The following is an 18,124-nucleotide window of genomic DNA, read 5'->3' as shown; positions in this document are numbered from 1 at the left end:
TGCACCTGACCCATGAGGCACAACTTGAAATTAACATTAGCATGAAGGTAGAGAATATTCATCTTCTATATCAATATTTATTGGCACTCGCATATTTCAGGTACTTTCATAAAGGTCTTCTAAAAATCATGAAGTAGAAATAAAACAGCATTTAAGAAGGAACTCCAGATAAAACACTTACATCAGATTGAGCAAAGACATCAGATTTTAGTTTTATATTCCTATTAAGTTTGTTCTGCCCAAACAGTTTTGTCTGTAATACGATTAAGTGGTTTAACATGTTATTCTACAATTGCCATTTACCCAAGTGAAAATTGATTGTTTGTTTTCTGCATTCTAAGGTAACAGCTGGCAGGATATCAAAACTGATAAAATACATTAGACAAGCTATTTTCTAAAGTATTTAGTTGCTTTTACATATGCATTGCCATACTATATTGAGACCTTTTCTAGCTCAACACAAAAAAGCCTTGTACAAGTGCAAGTGATCCAGCTATCACTCGATGAAAGACAGATCAAGTTAACAGGCACCACACAAGGTAATAATAGTGTTTGTTTACAGCGGGATGCCATGACTAGACTAAGCTCGCCTCATGCTCCGAGTTTCAGAAATATTAACTGCTACTTTGGGGTAATTAAAGATAACATTTTCCATTTCTTTTGGCTGTCTGTAATGTTCAGCATTAAAAAAATTCAAAAATCCTTTCATTCACAAATTTATTCTGAATGGCATAAACCAGATTGGTCAGCATTTGAATTATTCTTTCTGCAAAGGCACAAACATTGTTTATATAGCTCAGCTGAAATAAATTTGAAATAATAATGTAGCAGGTACCAGGCTAACACTTTTTTTAGGGTCACAGGGCTCCAGCTCCATTGCCCTCTCTTGAAGGTCACCTAAAGGGACACTAGTGCACTGAACACAAAATTAAGTGGTAGGCTATATTTAGAATGATTTGAAAAGTAGAAAAAATTAGGATAATGTAATTTTTACTCAACTACCAAACTTTCCTTAATTAAAAACAATTACAAAATGTCTCATACTGTCACTGATACACCTTTAGTACATGAATTAGAAGTGAGGGTGAGGTAAGGACAAAGTAAATGTTTTCACATACCACCAAAACACTTAAAGTTCGGTGCTAGTTGAGGAAATACTTTCTCCAATAAAAACAGTTTTAAGCTTTTGCCCTCAAAAAAGAATCTCTTTGAAACATTTATAAGTAGTTTTCCTAAGAACCATGCATTTCAAATGCTTCTATTCTCAATTAGGAGCTCACTTTAAAATGGTGGATTTAACTCACTGTTGTAGAACAGCAGAGGCACATGTATGAACTACGTAACAACAACTGATCTCATCCAAATAAAAGTCTAAAAAAACACCACCACAAAGGCATTCAGAATCATCATATACAAATAAAAGCACTTTGACATATTCTGAATTAAAGTTACAGCTTACTTCAGTATATTTTAGTAAAATGTAAATTAATCCCCCAGGGGAAATACACAGATTGTGACTATGCAGATTAAGGAAAACAGTCTGAAAAGTCTAATGGCAATAGGCACACCAACCTTCTACTGCATATGCCTCTGTGCAAACATACTTCATCTATACTACATGATTCGGTAAGCTCCCGTCTTTTTGTTTGTTTGCAGAGAAGTACCTGTGCAACCTTCTAAAATACAGAAGAAAACATCATACATGAAACCTAGTGAAATACTGCTAGTTGAGGAATAACTTCAGTGTATTTCCTGAAATTTGCATGGTTGTAAAGATACAGCTGAATACAATAACTTAATTGTATAAGAACTGAAAGACAAACCTGGACCTGCTGAAAAGCTCTCAGTCTCTTCTTGAACCTAGAAGGTAAAACAAAATCACATCCTCGAGCTAGCAATGCCAACTCCTTTCTTAGATCAGGATCTTGCCGCAAAGAAATTTCCTTTATCCTCATGCTTTCGGATTTCATATAATGCCTCTGTGCCAGTCCAGGCACTTGAGTCCCAGTAAATAGCAGAGCTGTTGTATTATCACACAGTGCCACTTAAAGCAGCAGCAGCTGCGCCTGAGTTCTGTGGTATTATAAGAGAGTCAGCTCAACTTCGCCTGCTCCATACATTAAAGGGAACTTGGCTGGAATCACAAAAACAGATTGGAAAGTCACTTTGGGGGCCTGCCCTTTCGTACATGCATTCCAGAGTCTAAATGGGATAGTATGGAAAAAAACAAACCTGTTTGGAGGAGCATCTATAAAAGCAGCTTCCAATTTTAAAAAAGCAAGCCCTAGAAGAATGTGAAGAGGCCAGCCGTGGTCACTTCGTAGCTTCCTCCTCCTCCCATCCCCCCCCCAGCTTTTCCTTCTGTCACAAAACACTCACTGTCTAGCTTCAGTTAAGTACCTCACCAAAGGATAAGGCTTACTGCGCAGCAATTAAACTCCTTTTAAGCTCTTCAGTCCTTTAGCAGGAACCCCATTATATCAGAAAAATGAAGACAACAGAAAAAGCTGCAAAATTCCACGGAGCGGCTCACCTAGTTTCATATAGAAGTACGTTACGAGTATCAATGATTTAACAAAATCCCCCCAATATTGACAGGATACATTTTTCTTGCTTAAATAGTAGTTTTTATAAAACTTAATATCCATGTATTAGATTGCATGCCTATCACATTTCAGTAGCACTAAAGTTAGAGTTAGCTACCTTTCTACTCTATTTTCAGTCTACTGAATCTTACATTCATTTTATGGGGAATAAGGCTACTTTTTGGTCCACAGCAATCTCCTTCCCAGAAACAGACATTTGATAATCTTTTTTGGTAATCTTTTGTGGAAGTTAGTGACATTGTGTCCCTCCTCTTCTACATTTTTAGGTACATTAAAAGATAACAGGTGAGGTTTTTGCATTAACACTCTTAGCCCCTCAAATTCTCTAAGACACTTTATGTTGCATATTTTACATTGCCTGATTAATGCCTCTAAACAGTCATGCACAAGTGTAGCTACTAACAGCATAAATAGGAAGATGTGGCCAGTCTTCCTGTTTTCATCCCTCATGCTCTAAATAACCTTCTTGATTAGATAAAAATGTACACAGCCAGGAAACACTGAAGCAACTATTTCACTATGAAGCTCAAGTTTTCTTGACCACATTATATTAGCTCCATTGTGTTTATTTTTAGCCTCATTCATCTACTCATAACCATTCTGTCATATATCAATATATAAAAAACTCTACAATACACAGCTTGTGAGATTTAGAAAAAGGGAATCTATGAAAAGGTACCAGTGAAACATGATTTGTCTTAACCGAATCCTTTTTAACACATGTTGTTAGGAAGTAAGTGATGACAGAAAGCCCGTTCTCTTGGTTTTAGTTTAGTATTTAGTTTTTCCCCACATCCTTCTTTATTGCGACTTACAAATATATTTATTTCTCTCAGAAGTAGAGCAAGTAAGGAATTAACTAGGCAAGAGTCAGATGTTGTGGTTGGCATGACCAGGCTATCAACCTGCACAGAACAAAACTGGCTGTCACTTGCTGCCTTTTAGGAAGACCAAATCAACCAACCTGTGGTAACCCTGGGCCACAAGGAAGCCAGAGAGGAGCAGGGAATGCAGCACACAACAGCAGCACGCCTGGAACTTGAGACGAAGGACTGAGGTGTTAGAGTAGAAGAATCCTACTTGGGCAGCAGATGCCAGTTCCAGACTAAGATGTTTGGGGAAGGTCAGGAAGGTTGTATTGCACACAGGCAAAGCAGATTGCATTTCAGGTTAGGGAAAAAAGGCCTTCCTTTAGAGAAGGAAAATATCTAAGAAAAAGTATCTGCTTACATAAATTGCTCTGTTTTCATCCCTTCTCACAAGGTGATACACTCCAGTTCACTAGTACAATCATGGCCTTGTTCGAGGTGGCCAGATTACATCATTAAGATGACTGGCTGCCACAAGGAGAGCTAAGCTGAAGGACTGAAGCTCCTGTTCACCTGAATACGCTGAAGGAACCTCAGTAAGAAATTGTTGTTCTGAACCCCACTTTGAAGAGTTGTGAATTTCACTCCCTTTTTCAAATGAAGCTCTGAGTCTGTCACCACTTACTAATATATTGTGTTCAATATTTTGGATATTCTGTTTCATTGGTTTAATACCACTTCACAGCTCAAGTAGATGGTACATCAATCCCACTGCTAGCTTAACGTTGTACTAGCCCTCCTGTCACTAGCCTGGTTTCAAACCTAGTAGTTATGTACCTGCATGCAGTATAGTTTTTGAAAGCATACAGGCTACAATATGTGAAGAATCTACATGCAAGTGAACACTTAGTTGCAATGCACTGAGAGGTAAATACACTGGCAGCTCTCACTTCCTTTACACCACCCAAATAGAAAAAGGTTCTGTACTGCCACATGTAAGCAGGTACAAGCATTACTAAACAATGTGGTCAAGAGCCCCCCTATGATCAGTTTTCACCTTTTCAGTCATGAATTAGTCACAGGAGAAAGGGAAAGTCAGCCTCCATCCAGATTGAACTAGGAATGTTCAGGTGTAGTGTTACATTCACCCTAACTCTGAATTCTCTCCAGTGAAAGCTAAGGCAAAATCCTTTCCTGGGTGAAGGGCTGGATACCAGCCACAAAGCTGTTCAAGTATCCTGGCAGCTTATTATTAGCTAGATAAACAGAAGGGAAGATGCATGCTCAGAGCTTCCTTCCAAAGCTAAAGATACATACTATGAATGGATCTGACTCAAGGGACTGTGGTTAAAGAGTTCACCACTTTAGCAGTGGTCTGAACATGTACAATAGTGTAATACTTACATGGCTGCAACACAAAAAGCATTCAGGTTGGACACATTTTGCTAGTGTTTTGGGGAACTTAGAAGAAATAGAAACATGAAGCGTAACTCAAAAACCGAAGCATTCGTCTACAGAATGCATTTTTTTTTTTTCCCTATATCTTCTTTCAGTGAAAAGCATATACTGACAGTAGATTTAAAGTCTTAGGAGAGTATCAGAAACTGGCCTTAAATCATACCAAAAAAAAGCATTCAAACATTACAGGAAGCTTCCAAGAAAATAAGCAGCTCAATATGTAACAAATCACATTCAGCCTTAAAAAGGCTGGGTTCCAGACTTCAACCCAATCACACAAGAACCATGGTGACAGCAGGTCCATTTGGCCTTTGGAGACACTTTAAGGCTGCGTGAGTAAACTCAATGGCTACAGTGTGCACTATAATTGAATCCTTCAGCCTGCAATGCTGCAGAAATTAGCTTTCCCCTTAACCCAGAACACACTATCTGCCATATCTCCACAACAGAGAACACATGCAACTTCCCAAAAGGAAATGACTAGTGAAGGGCAGAAGACAGCAGTTAAGAGAAGATAACTAAGGCAAGGTAACGTGTTTCTGAATACATAGAAGAGATATGAGTTAGCATGAGTGACTTAGTACAAAGGATATATTTCAGATGTTTTAAGTGGAAAAGGCACTACTAGTGCAAGCAAATAGCTCAGGAAGATATACAAAAAAGGTCAATCAGCTAAAGCTGCTAAGCAAAATACAGCTACTGTAAGACAAGAAAAGCAAATAAATAAGAAGTGAGAAACATACCAAGAATGACAAATAGAAACAGCAGTTCTTTGCTAGACCAGAAAAACAAGCAGACAATACAAAAAGCCCTAAAAGGATGGGTTGCCCCTGTCATCTTCAAAGATTTTAACTAGACTATCACCCTTATTTAGTATTATCTAATCTAGAAATAACTCTTGACAGTGGCCTTTGATATACTGAGAGATGTTGCAACTAGATATTAATTTATGCAAATGAGGCATCTTTGATTGATAATTGCTTGGTTCCCTATTCCTTCCTCCAAAGCTCCACAGTCCAACTGAATGTCTAACGTGTCTAGATTTCCGCAAAAAACTTCCTGCTGAATGTCACTTGCATCTACTGTTGTGCAAACATAACACTGGTTGCACAGGTACATTACTTACACTAACCTGCAGATCTTTAACCCTGCAAACCAGTGTTAGTCTACAGACCATTATTGTATCAGCAGCTCTTAAGGTACAAAGTGAAAAATAAGGGGAAGATTAAAAAGATGATGTCCATTTCAGTCAGATTTGATATTATTTGATATTGACCAAGGTGAGAAAACACAGCTTAGGCAGGCTCCCTAGCATCAGCAGTACTGTTCTGTTTAATGCTGTACACAGCAACTTCCACTGATGAAGTCAAAATAAGTGAGGAATAACAATGCTTCTTGGACAGAAATCTAAAAATTCCCTTCAAGTCTTCAGAAAGGCCTTTCGAGGGAAAAAACTTCTTTATAGGAATGGATTAAAGCCTCAGTTGTCTGTGTGTGTTATTTTACATTATTATGAGCAATAAACAAAATATTCTCAGGAGAATGCAGTACATAGCAAGATTTAATGATCTCAAATGTTAGTAGGACAGGTCCTGTAAAACATGCCAGTTTTAGAGAATGGGAACCTTCAAGAATAAATAGAAAGCAAAGAACATTCTACTTTTTGATCCATATAACTGCCTAAGCAACCTAAGCACATTAACAGTTATTGACAGGCTGACCCACTCAGGGGTGGGGATAACCTATTCATATTGATTTTTCAATCTTGAATTCACAAGCATTTTTGTTTTCATTGACTAAAACCTATGGCTCGTATGAAATAAGGATGCACAAAGTTGAAACTTATTTATTCTTATACTGATGGATAAGGAAAAGGATTTAATAGCATCCCAGGCATGCAGTTTTCCAAGTTCTTCACATACTTATTTAACTTGCTCCCTACTAATATCTTTTCATTTCAAACTTCTTTGAAGAGATTAGAACAAGATGACAATGTACTTGTGAGATGAATACAACGTACTTGTGAGAAGAATGAAACAAACCATTATTATCCATCCCTAACTCTCCTTTGAGTGAGTCGCCTCTAAGACCCAGAGCCCAAACAGTTTGTCCAGCGGTAGTCTGACAAAACCCAAGGGAGACAGTCTACAAAGTACAGACCACAGAAGGAGTCAAGTTTTTTTTTTTTTCCTTGAAGGATGCAATGCCTCCACCATGGAACATTCAGACAATTAAAAAAACAGGGAAAACCTGCATGTGCACGTCTTCTCTAATGATTTAATTTTTCCAGTACTCTTGGAGTAGACAAAACAATGCCTGGAGGTTCTTTCTACAGTTACTGGGAGAATCCCAAGTTTTTAGGAGGTAAGACATTGAACGGCAAGACACCAATTAGATGTAAGATATATGTTGATAGCTCAGGAAGGATGGGCTGATCAGATTCTCTGCGCATTACGAGAAGAATGCCATGTATGTACACCACGCCACGGGCTGTTATCAGATTAGAAGCAAGATAAGATACATGTCACCTTGCTATGATTACGCTGCCTGGACTCCAAAGACATAGCACAAGCCTTTTTAGATTGCTAACTGCATCTGGCAGACTAACTTCAGCAAGCGTCAACACGAGATATAAAACCGAAGCCTGAAAGTTAAAGGATAGTAGTATATCCCATTCAGAACAATTTTCACGTTCTCTGCCATATTAGGAAAAGATTCAGTTCACATTTTATTTATTTGTGCATAGCATAAACAGAGTTTTGATGGAAATAGGTTGCTGGAATGGTCTTTACAGGTGAAACCTCTTTACTATTTGTGATCTTCACATGAACCTACTCATTAGATCACAGAAAAAGCTGTACCCAAACTGATGCTGCTGAGGTGGCTGTTAAACAGAGATTGATATAATAAAAATATCTATTTTGGCTCATACAAATTAAAGCTACACCTGCTCTAATAGAATGCTGTTTTTAGATGAACCATGATGCTAATGAAGTGTATCCACAGCGGAAGCTACAGTTTGTACATTTGAAGCTTATCAAGGTAAGCCTATGTGTAGCAGAACACATTGAAATGAAGCGTCAGTTCAAGCTGATTAAGAATGCCACTTAGACTTTCCTACAGGAGACAGGTACTTTTATAATGGAGCCTAATTTATGCATTATGCAACTTTTCAAAGTCACACAGACCATCTTGGATATTTACTTCTTTCCAGGCTGATATTACTTACCTTGTATCACCTTAATTTAGAAGTTGACAAAGTAATCTGGTATAAAAAACATTGTCATTCATGTTCTTAGATTGCCCAGCAATTTATTTAAACATAGGACCAACTGTTCAGTACTTATTACTTTGACATGAACTGAATTTTCAACGAATCCCTTCAAAAATACACATCTTAGAATTTCATTTCCAAAACTAAAATGATTGGTGTACAACAACTACTTTAATTTGGGCATCATAAGCTAACACCTCATGTAATTTAGTCCCTGAAATCACAAGATAATAATTTTGAGTCAGTGACAGCTGCAGGACAGCTTACTGCATATGCTTCTGCTCCACATTTCCTTCCCCGAAGATCTTAAGGTAAAAATAAATCACGAAGCTTAAGATACAGACCTCCTTGTTCTACAAGTCAGCCAGCAAGATTGCAAATCGTAGCTTAACCAACAATGGAATTTCTATAGAATTCCTATAAAGGCCCACTCTTGACCTAAAACTATCATGCTGATAGAGGAAATGGAGAAGCAACAGAAACTATACTGGTTAACAAGGAGCACAGGGTAACAAACTTCATAAATAATACAGAACTAAATAAAGGTCTTGTACTTCCAAACTTGCAAACAGAGTATAGTGGTAAAGAAAAAGGCAAAGAAAGGAGGCAAATCAAAGAAACTGGTCACTGGTAACCTTCTGGACTTTAGCTTCCAGTGTGGTAACTAAAGGGGTGAATGTTACATGTGAAGAAATAAGAATTAAGGCAATTTACAGATATATACCAATACAAACACACTGCCGGAACAGCAACAGTACTCTCGACTAGCAACTTTCTCCATTTTCTATCTTCAAGAGACTTGATGTAAGGTATAAATATTTTTCAAACATTCTAGTTTACACTAAAGTTGTTACTTGATAAATAAGCCACTGTTCAATATTTTAGGAGACGCCCTTTAGTATGTTAACAGCAAATAAGACAATGATAAAGGTGATCTGTTCCAAATCTCAAGTTTTCAGTTAAACCTTTTTAAAGGTGTTTGATGCAAATGAAGACTGTTTATGAATACCAATGTTAGACTGAAGTAAGAAAAACCTAGTCTATTAAGTACCTTCAACATTATTTAATTTCAAAGTTTGCTTGATTTCTTAGTCAATGAGATATGCCACAAGAATAAAGACTATTCACTACATCCAATATGATCATATCCAGTAGAAATTTTTATCAGAATCCGGATCAGCTGACTATCAATGCAGATCTAGCTTCTATAGGAAGAAAACTGTTTAGAAGCTGTTCTCCTGATTGATAAATTTTAAAAACAGATTGAGTCAAGCAGTTTCATAAGCTTTGCAAGCTTTGTTTTGTCAAGGTGACAGGAAGCCCCAGATGAAGACTGTTCATGGTGGGTATATTTACAGCTCCATTTTATTGATAGTTTTGCTGTTTCCCTTCTTTGCCCACTCAGAAGTTCTTTCTCTGCATTCTCCTTTCTCATCTATTTCTATAAATGCTGTGGAAGTCTCCTTGTACTCTTCCAACTCATCTTATTTGTTGCCTGAAACCAGCAGAAGTTTCTATTAAAATCTGCACAGAACAAATACATAAGGCTTGTTTCATACGAAACAGAAACTATAGAACCTAATAGAAAAAGTATGCAAAAGGTTATTTAAGCACATATCTCAGCAGCCCTAAGAGTCCGTTATCACTGCAAGTACCCGTGGTCAAGAGATGGTACACGGGTGACTCAAAATTCTCAAATTTCTACCTATATTTAATATGGAATAGTGACTGCTATGGGAAAGAGGCACATCTAACATGAAGTACCAGCACATGCTTATGAACACATCACTTGATCACTGGTTAGCTTTCCGTGGAATAACTAAGTTGTATCTGTTATTGACAGAATACAAACTAATCTTAACTACCAATGCACTATTACCATCTGGTTAACTTGAAGATGAGAACACAATACTTCAACCCAACACAAAGGAGTTATTTGTATATTGTGACACAGTTAAAACATTAAATTTGGTACCTACTTGTTGTGGACTGTACAAAACAATGAATGTGCTTAACTGGTATCTTCTCCAATTAAGCTACTTAAGTTGCCTAATTTTCATTTAGTTCAAAACAGTTATGTATGCAAAGCCTCTACTTTTCAGAGACAGAACCATGATATTACCACTGGTATTTTAGAGATTCTTCCTGTAACACTGCTCGCTGAAAGTTTCTGTGCAGCCATTTACTATGTCCATCAAGGGACAAACTAGTTCACTGGATGAACCACATTGTTTTGTATTGAAGTAAGCCCACACATACTTTTGGCCTGAAGATCATTTCTTGCTGACAGAGTAAGTGTAGGGCATGTGGAGGAGAGGTTCTCAAAAATCCAAGATGGGTTCTCAGCTGTGGAGCCTCTTGCATCTTTGAGGCAAAAAAAAAGAAGCTGTCTTCATTATATCAAGATCTAATTTCATCCCAGACTGCTCACCTGCTAAAACAATGAACTGTTTCAATGACTGATGTAGATCTATAATTAGCTTAAATGTTTTGAAAGACTGGGAATAGACAAGCAACTGTAAATATCTGCATATAATGATCTCACGCAACTATGAATTTTTTGCTTATTTGCTTTTAAACAACAGTTACACCCACAGGAAAGAGTGCCTTTGAGTAATCAATTGCGACCAAATATTTGCATTTGCCCTGTGTCAGGAGTCATGAGAATTTTAAATTTAAAGAAAGCCACATATAATTCCAAATTCAGTTTTTCAGCACTAGAAATGTCAAACATGTTAGAACTGGTTGCAGCATATAACGAATATTTACGAGTTTCCAATAGGACAGATATATCTTCTCTTTCATGTGGAACTGCCACTTTGAAAGAGGACTGTAAGAGATTACTATTTCTTCTAACAAAGCACAATGTGTAAACAAACTAAATACTATTCCTGCCAAGTGTAATATTAATGTCCCAGGGTCCAACATACAGCAGTAATAAAGAAAACTACCAAAAAGCTATAACAGTGAATAACTGTTTGTCATTTTTACACAAAATGACTAACTGGTTCTCTAATCAGGATAACAATTCTTCTGTTCCAAGCTATTCAGTACAGCAAAGCTTAAGAACAATATAGGATATACCACTGGTACTGCTTATGTTGACCATTATTATTTCACCCCAGTTGAAACTAATAATGATTTTAATAATGATTTTCTAGGAATACCCATAGCTGCAATCTTCCAGACCTTTATATGAACTTCTGGCTGTCCTTCCTTTGTTGGCACCATAGAAGGACCTTTACTGTGAACATGTTAGTGCTGATATCTGTCATATTACCTTGTTATCATCATAAAAGTACATCAGTTTGATACCAGGTTATTTACAGTCTGCTTTTAAGTCACAGGCTTGAGTTGGAAGCCAAGTCTGCCACCCTCCCAACCTAGTGATGGGAGACAGCACTACTAACACTAGCTTTGCTCAATGCGGAGTTAGGGATCATGTGTTATGCAAGACTGAGTACAGTCTAATCTAGTTTGCCATGCAATCCCAATGCAGCTAGCGTTTCCCAGACTGTACTTAACACTGCTTCTAGTGTTAAGGTATACGAGGTAGTGATTCTGATGCAGGTAACATGCAAGACAAGGCACTTGAAACATCGAGACTGACATCAAAGTTTAATAACTACCAAAGTGAAAACCTGTCTGGATTTGACAGCTCATTCCTCTTACTTTTCTAATATTTTATGAACAGTTTCTCTCCTTGTTAGCAAAAGGAGGTTCCCCAAAAACCCTACAGCCCACCTGCAGAACATGGAGCCTGATCTAAAGGATGTAGATCTAAGCCTTACTACCCACCCTTTAACTCAAGTCATCAGTTCATTTGTTCCAATGAGCGATTATTAGTGCTGTTATGCTCAAACCTTTGTCTTAATGGTAAATGGTTTCATTTTAGTCTTCCTTTAAACTAAAATGGATTCTAGTAGTATCACTATTTGAATTGACTAAGTGGAAACTGAAATCCAGCATAAATGGCAGTGATGAATAAAGCTATACCACAATATAGTAAAGCAGTAGGAAAAATTACAAATTAGAGAAATACAAGACAATGAGTTTTAAAAATTGTCATAGCATAACAAGCAGGAACAGGTTGCTTATCAAGAAAAGGATATACAGAAACCAGCCTAAGAAGTACCTTTATATTAAAGGTTGACCCTGCAGAGAAATGGAAAATAACTTTGAACTTCGTCAGATCATATCACATTCTGTCTGCAACTCCCCTCCCTTCCAAAATGCCCATAGGGAATTCTGTGAATTGTTTCCCCAGATGCCTAGCACACCAGCTGGTTTGGATTAAACATCTTGCCTGCGGCATCTTTTAGGCCTTGAGGCCTGGCATTTTTGACAGTGTGATGAACAGCGTACAATTGTGTATACTCCATATGTTTAAGATAATTTAGAGTGCCAGAAACACTGTTAAACCCATGTACAGTAGTGATAAGGGTTAGAAGAAAGCTACGGCAACAATTCCTCAAGTTTCAAAGTTACAGCTCTAGAATTTCTTGACTATTTTATAGTATACTGTTGTTAAAGACATTTGTTGAAGTTTCTCTATGCCTCTGATTTCTTGTTATTTCAATACATTTAGCATATAAAAAAATCACGAATATACTTGAACAATATAGAGCGCTAGCAAGCACTTTACATCACATAATGAAGTTCACCAGAACTTTGTAGTTACTGTGCTTGTACACAAGTTACTTGTACAACAGACACAAGACAGACACCGATCTCCCTGAGTGAGATCATACAAGCAAAGGCAAAGCACCTTCCCTAAAAGAAAATTAACCAAAAGCATCTAAACAAACACTGTTTTGTTTTCACCCACATCAAAACACGCTAAGATGAATTTTCATAGTTGAATTCTGTATGGATTTCAAGACTGGTGTTCCAAGAAAGCATTCTACAATACTTGGTTTTCTAGAAGCAGACAGAAACTTGCAGTATGAAAGTGGCATTTCCTACACACTCATACTTACTGCTTAGTAATGACCTGTGGATGTCAGCTTTCTGTTACCAGCTTTACTGCTTGATGTCCTTTGGAAAAGTTTCAATAGGAACATTCCCAGAGACAGGAGAAGTTGTACAGCAACCTTACCCATAATTAAATGTAGTGATTCAGCTCAATGATACCCAAAATGTATCCTACCAAAACAAATTTACTACCTATATATGCTGCATTACAAGAATTCTTTGTTAAAGTTTTCCTTACTGTATACAGAATATGCCTATATTGACTTACATAGCCCTAAAGAAAATCATTGTCCAGCTCTTTATGACTGGATGTAAGAGCCCTTTCCTAATGTCACTCTCAGGCACACGGAGTTGAACAAATTTTTTTTTTTTTTTTAGCATTTTCTAGAACTGTTACTTAGAGTTTAAATCTCAGTCGCTAGAGCTACAGTAAAAGCTTTCTTTTTTAAAAAAGCTATTCAAAACATTGTCTTCCGCTTACAGAAGCATGACAAGGACCTCAAGCTTAAACTCAAGTTAAGTAGGTAAAACCATTGTGGCTCAATTTATGAACAGTGATGAAGTGCACAAAGCCAGATGCATCACTTTTGACACTGCAGTGGGTAATTTATGACTGCACAATAAGGAAAAGGGGTATATTTTGCTTTCTGTGAGAAAATCCACTGTCATGACAGAACATGTAATTATGCAGCTCCTGGGATATCTTAAGAGCTGGTGCTTACTCCAAATAAAATTTACATTTCAGAGATTAGGAACCTTTTGTATGATGCTTCAGTTCAGCTGAATAAAGTCACAAATAAGTTTATCGCATAGAAACTTCCCTCCATCCAACTCTTTGGATGAAAAAACACTTATCTACCTATCTAGTTTGCTTCTCAGCACTATACAAGTGATTCCAATTAAGCAAATAATGTTACATCTTCGTGAATCTTACTTCTTCTTTATGGCACCCACTTAGAGCAATCAACATACATGAAGAAAAATTACAATAAACAAATTAGTGATGGAATACATCATGTATCAGTGGCTTCTAAAGGAAACTCTTCCTTTGCTCGTTTATCTGACACAAGAATAGACCGAGCATCTGCTAACTTTCTACATTTCACTAGAACAGAAAATACGAGGGTATGAACATAAAGGAAAAAGTAAATCAATTGTCATGCTTTGTAGTCTGGGTAGTGATTATGCATAAGATACAACTCTATTATTATAAAGGCAATCTGACAAGCTTTGGACTCTGATGTCCCGGATCTAAGAAGCGGGCACTCCAGGTTGAACTAGATTTGAAAATTAATATTAAAAAAATCAAGGCAAAACTTCAGATTAACTGTTTTAGTGCAAAACTGTCACATTGTTATGCCAGTGGGTAAAAATACAGGTATATGCACAGACACCAATAACAGACAATTAACTGACACTCTTAATCTTCCTCAGCTGTGACTGCTCTACCCCTTACCAACCTGAGGTGGCTTCCCTGGGACACGAGAAGGTTTGGCCAGTGGACTGCGTCAGGCACAGAAGTATGGAGACTGGCTGAAAGCAGCAACCACTTACAGCTTACCCATATTATTAAGTAACTGGAATTTATAGCACTACAGCAGCAACAGCATGCCTCTGTTAACAACTCCTTTGATACAAGGCAGATCATACATGCAATGCTTAGTTTCATCAGTCATCACACTTTCTATCCAGTGGTTTTTTTGTTTTGTTTTGTTTTTTTTTTTACTATTTCTTAAGAGGTCTAGAAATTAGAATGAACTGAACTGCAAGCCGCTAAAAAACAAGTCAGGCTGGGGGCAGGGATGCCATTCTTGCATAGAAGACACTCTTTCATAAATCAAGACCTTCTTAGAACGGAAGCACTGAGCGTACCATACAGTCCCAAAACAATTACTTTGTTAATATGCAGATTCAGCAGAGCAAAATTTGAGTCTTGCACTAACAATAGTGCCTGGTGTCATCAGACAGAGGAATATTTGCAGTCAAGGCAGTATTTTGTAAAAATAACACTGCAAACAAACACAGGGAACTCACAATTGTGGATAGATGCATTTACAGTGGAAGGGCTTGTTATGGGAAGCATGGTATTTGAAGCATCAACACCTGGCTTTGGCTACTTCTCACAAAACTAAGTTAAAGAAGAGATGGCCAGGAACTGTGATCTGTTTACTAAACTAAATAAATAACCTCTGTACACTATTATGTCTGATAATCTGATAAAACATTAGATATTTAGTATAAAACGTTAAATGCATTTCATGCAGGATACCCTATTAGCTAAGGCTATCTGACCTATCTATCCAAGTTCTGGCTATTAAAATTATTTGTTCAGAAAAAGCATTATGGAAAACCACTTTCTAAAAGAAAAAAAGAAGTTATTTCTAGCTTTTCTACCACTTGTAGTTTGTTTATAACTTAAAGAACACAGGAAGACAGATACACCAGCCTTAACCTTATTGCACAGGACAATCCTTCAGAAAGCAGGAAGCACTTACCCTGACCTTTCCTTATATCTGCTGTACCCACTGAAGTGACCAGGACATGTACATTATCAGCAAGACAGATCAGTATTGCTTATTTGAAATTATAGTTCTAACTAGGGTAGATATACCAAATTAGTCAGCTGTACCAGATCAGGTGTTTTAAAATGCTTCCAATTCTGCACTTTTAAGGAACCAGGACAATACTTTCCTGATAGAAAAATTATTGGAAATAAAAGCAATCCATTTTTCAGTTTGTCAGGCACACACAACTTATAAAAAGCAACAGAACTCCAAGGAGCCAAGAAGCTCAGGCTTTCAGAAGCTCAGGCCACTGAGCACTAATGACATGCCAACATTGACATTTCATGTTCTGTGGTGCTGCTTCACTTCCAGATATCTCCTGTGGAGGAACTAGTTACTTGCATAACTCAAAGCCACAGCCACAAAATTCACTTCAGTTTCAACAAATAGGTCTAATAAGAAAGAAACAGACTTACTACTCTGGTTCCTGAAGATCTACGTGTTCCTTTAACATTAGAAACGTTCCTTGAGCTGGATGAAGTTGACGATGGAAGAGTAGTAGAAAGTTGAGGAGGGCTGAAAGACAAGGGTAGTCTGATATCTCCTAATATGCTTTGCTTGGAGTCGGAATTCTTAGTAGTGAACCTCTCATTTTTACTGTTTCCTGAATCTCCATTTCCAATCTCAGTTTTCTCCTCATTCTTGATTCTTCTCAAGCAGTCCTTTAAAGTCAGCTGAGTCGCAGGCTGGCTAAACCAGCACAAAAACAGTTCATCCACCTTCATTTTCAATACAGGTTGCAAAACTTTCCCAGGTGTCATTTTCTACAAGTTTTCTTTCTTGTTGGAAGAAATTCCAAACAAAAGTCTGAGTTATCTACTTATTCCACTTAACTTCCAGTGTTTCACAGAAGCCAAGGGCCCTGTTAAAAACAACAAAACACTTCTTTAACATTATAGTTTTAACAAAGTGCTGATAGTTATTCCCACGTGATATCAGCAGGCGTGGGGAGAGACGTGATAGCATGCGATTACAAAGGCACAGACACATTTTGTAAGCACAAGTCATTAATTAGAAGTCAAACCCAGAAAATAGCTCTTCTTAAAAGCATACTTTGTAAGTGATGGAGACTGGATAAAGAGAAACTGCACCCAAACACAGCTGTCTAACAAGTGTTCTCCAGGAACGTATAATACGTATTCATTGGGACAAACAGGCTTCAAAAACTAGAAATGAACTTGGAAATAACTGCCTACAAGCAAACAGTTTATGCAAAGCCTGGGTGATAGCATAAAGAAGATTTAAGAAGCAAACCTTCCAGTGAAAGGGTTTAGGGTTAAGTCTGAAGGCTGAATTTTCATCCTGAAGGCTGTGCTTGATGTAAAATCTTACACTGTGATATGCCAGTATTCCCAGGTTGAGCTATGCCCAAGCAGACATCCAAAGACCCTTCCCCAGGACTTAGTACCATATGCTCATTTGAGAGTTTAAGCACAGATTTATTCTGATATTCACTTTCACAGGTTTTTAAGGGCAATGTGGAACACAGTGCAACTTGAGGATTGGCATAGCATCATTTCAGGTTAAGTGTTCACTTAAAATAAATTTTAAAATGTGTATTAAAAAAAACAAAACAGAGGACTGGAGCTTAGCCCTGAGAACCAACCCCAGGTTACTATTGCCACCTCTACAGCCAAATTACTTAACTGTCCTGGTAAAACTTATTAAAAAACAGTAGGAATTGCAGGGCTTAGCTATTTAAGCCTCTCATGTTTTAGCCTTCACGTTTACATATGCCTTTAGAAGTGCTGACGTTTTAAGCCCTCGCTTTCAAAGTGGAGATACACAAGTTACATTGCCGAGGAAGCCCTAAAATGGGCAACACCCGAGCTCGGCCAACACCCAGCACTTGGACTGGCAGCTAAAACCCGAGCTCAGCCCCCGTCCCGCGGTGTAACTATAACCCGTGAAGGCTGAGGAGCGCCCAGAGCTCAGCCACCCGGCCGGGCACACCCCCCGCGGAGCCCAGCACCACGCACAGCACCGGCACCGCCGCGTCAGCAGGCAGCGAGCAGCACGCAGCGAGCCGCAGCCACGCCCCGCCTCTCCCCCCCGCCCCCCCGCCCCGCCCCGCTGAGGCGCCCGGGGGCGGGCAGAGCCTAGGGCGAGGCCGCCTGCGGCTGCCGCACCGCCCCCCCCCCGCCCCCGCCCAACGGCGCACCTGCCGCCAACGGCACACCTGCGACCGTTGGCAAGCGAGCGCGCGCACGACCCGGGCGGGGGGGAGAACAATAACAGCGCCCAACGGCAGCAGCACGCACGACCCCCGCCCCGCGGGAAAAGGCGGGAAGGAGCGGGAAAAGGGAGGCGCGCGCAGCACTCACCTGCCCCGCGCGGCGCCTCCCGCCGCCGCCTTCAAATCCGCGCCGCGCCGCCCCGTCCCGCCCCGCGCCCACCGCCCCGTCCCGTCAACATCTCGCGAGAGCTCCCCCGCCCCGC

At 38.8% G+C, this 18,124-nt stretch overlaps 1 protein-coding gene across 8 annotated transcripts in view; it reads right to left on the bottom strand.

Moving 5' to 3' along the window:
* The window catches only part of PPP2R3B (protein phosphatase 2 regulatory subunit B''beta), a 51,530-nt gene that overhangs the window by 33,199 nt on the left and 207 nt on the right, over positions 1-18,124 (bottom strand). Inside the window, exons 1-2 of one of the 8 annotated variants that reach the window (XM_040534958.1) lie at positions 18,010-18,103; positions 16,102-16,547 (exon numbers count right to left, since the gene is read on the bottom strand). In XM_040534958.1, the coding sequence (XP_040390892.1) occupies positions 16,102-16,446 (345 nt within the window). In that variant the 5' untranslated portion in view covers positions 16,447-16,547; positions 18,010-18,103. The other 7 variants (XM_040534933.1, XM_040534943.1, XM_040534993.1 and 4 more) reach the window with 7 other exon arrangements.

This window comes from Cygnus olor, chromosome 1 (assembly GCF_009769625.2).
Source record: "Cygnus olor isolate bCygOlo1 chromosome 1, bCygOlo1.pri.v2, whole genome shotgun sequence".
Lineage (NCBI taxonomy): Eukaryota > Metazoa > Chordata > Aves > Anseriformes > Anatidae > Cygnus > Cygnus olor.
This window is presented reverse-complemented; position numbering and strand designations above follow the sequence as displayed.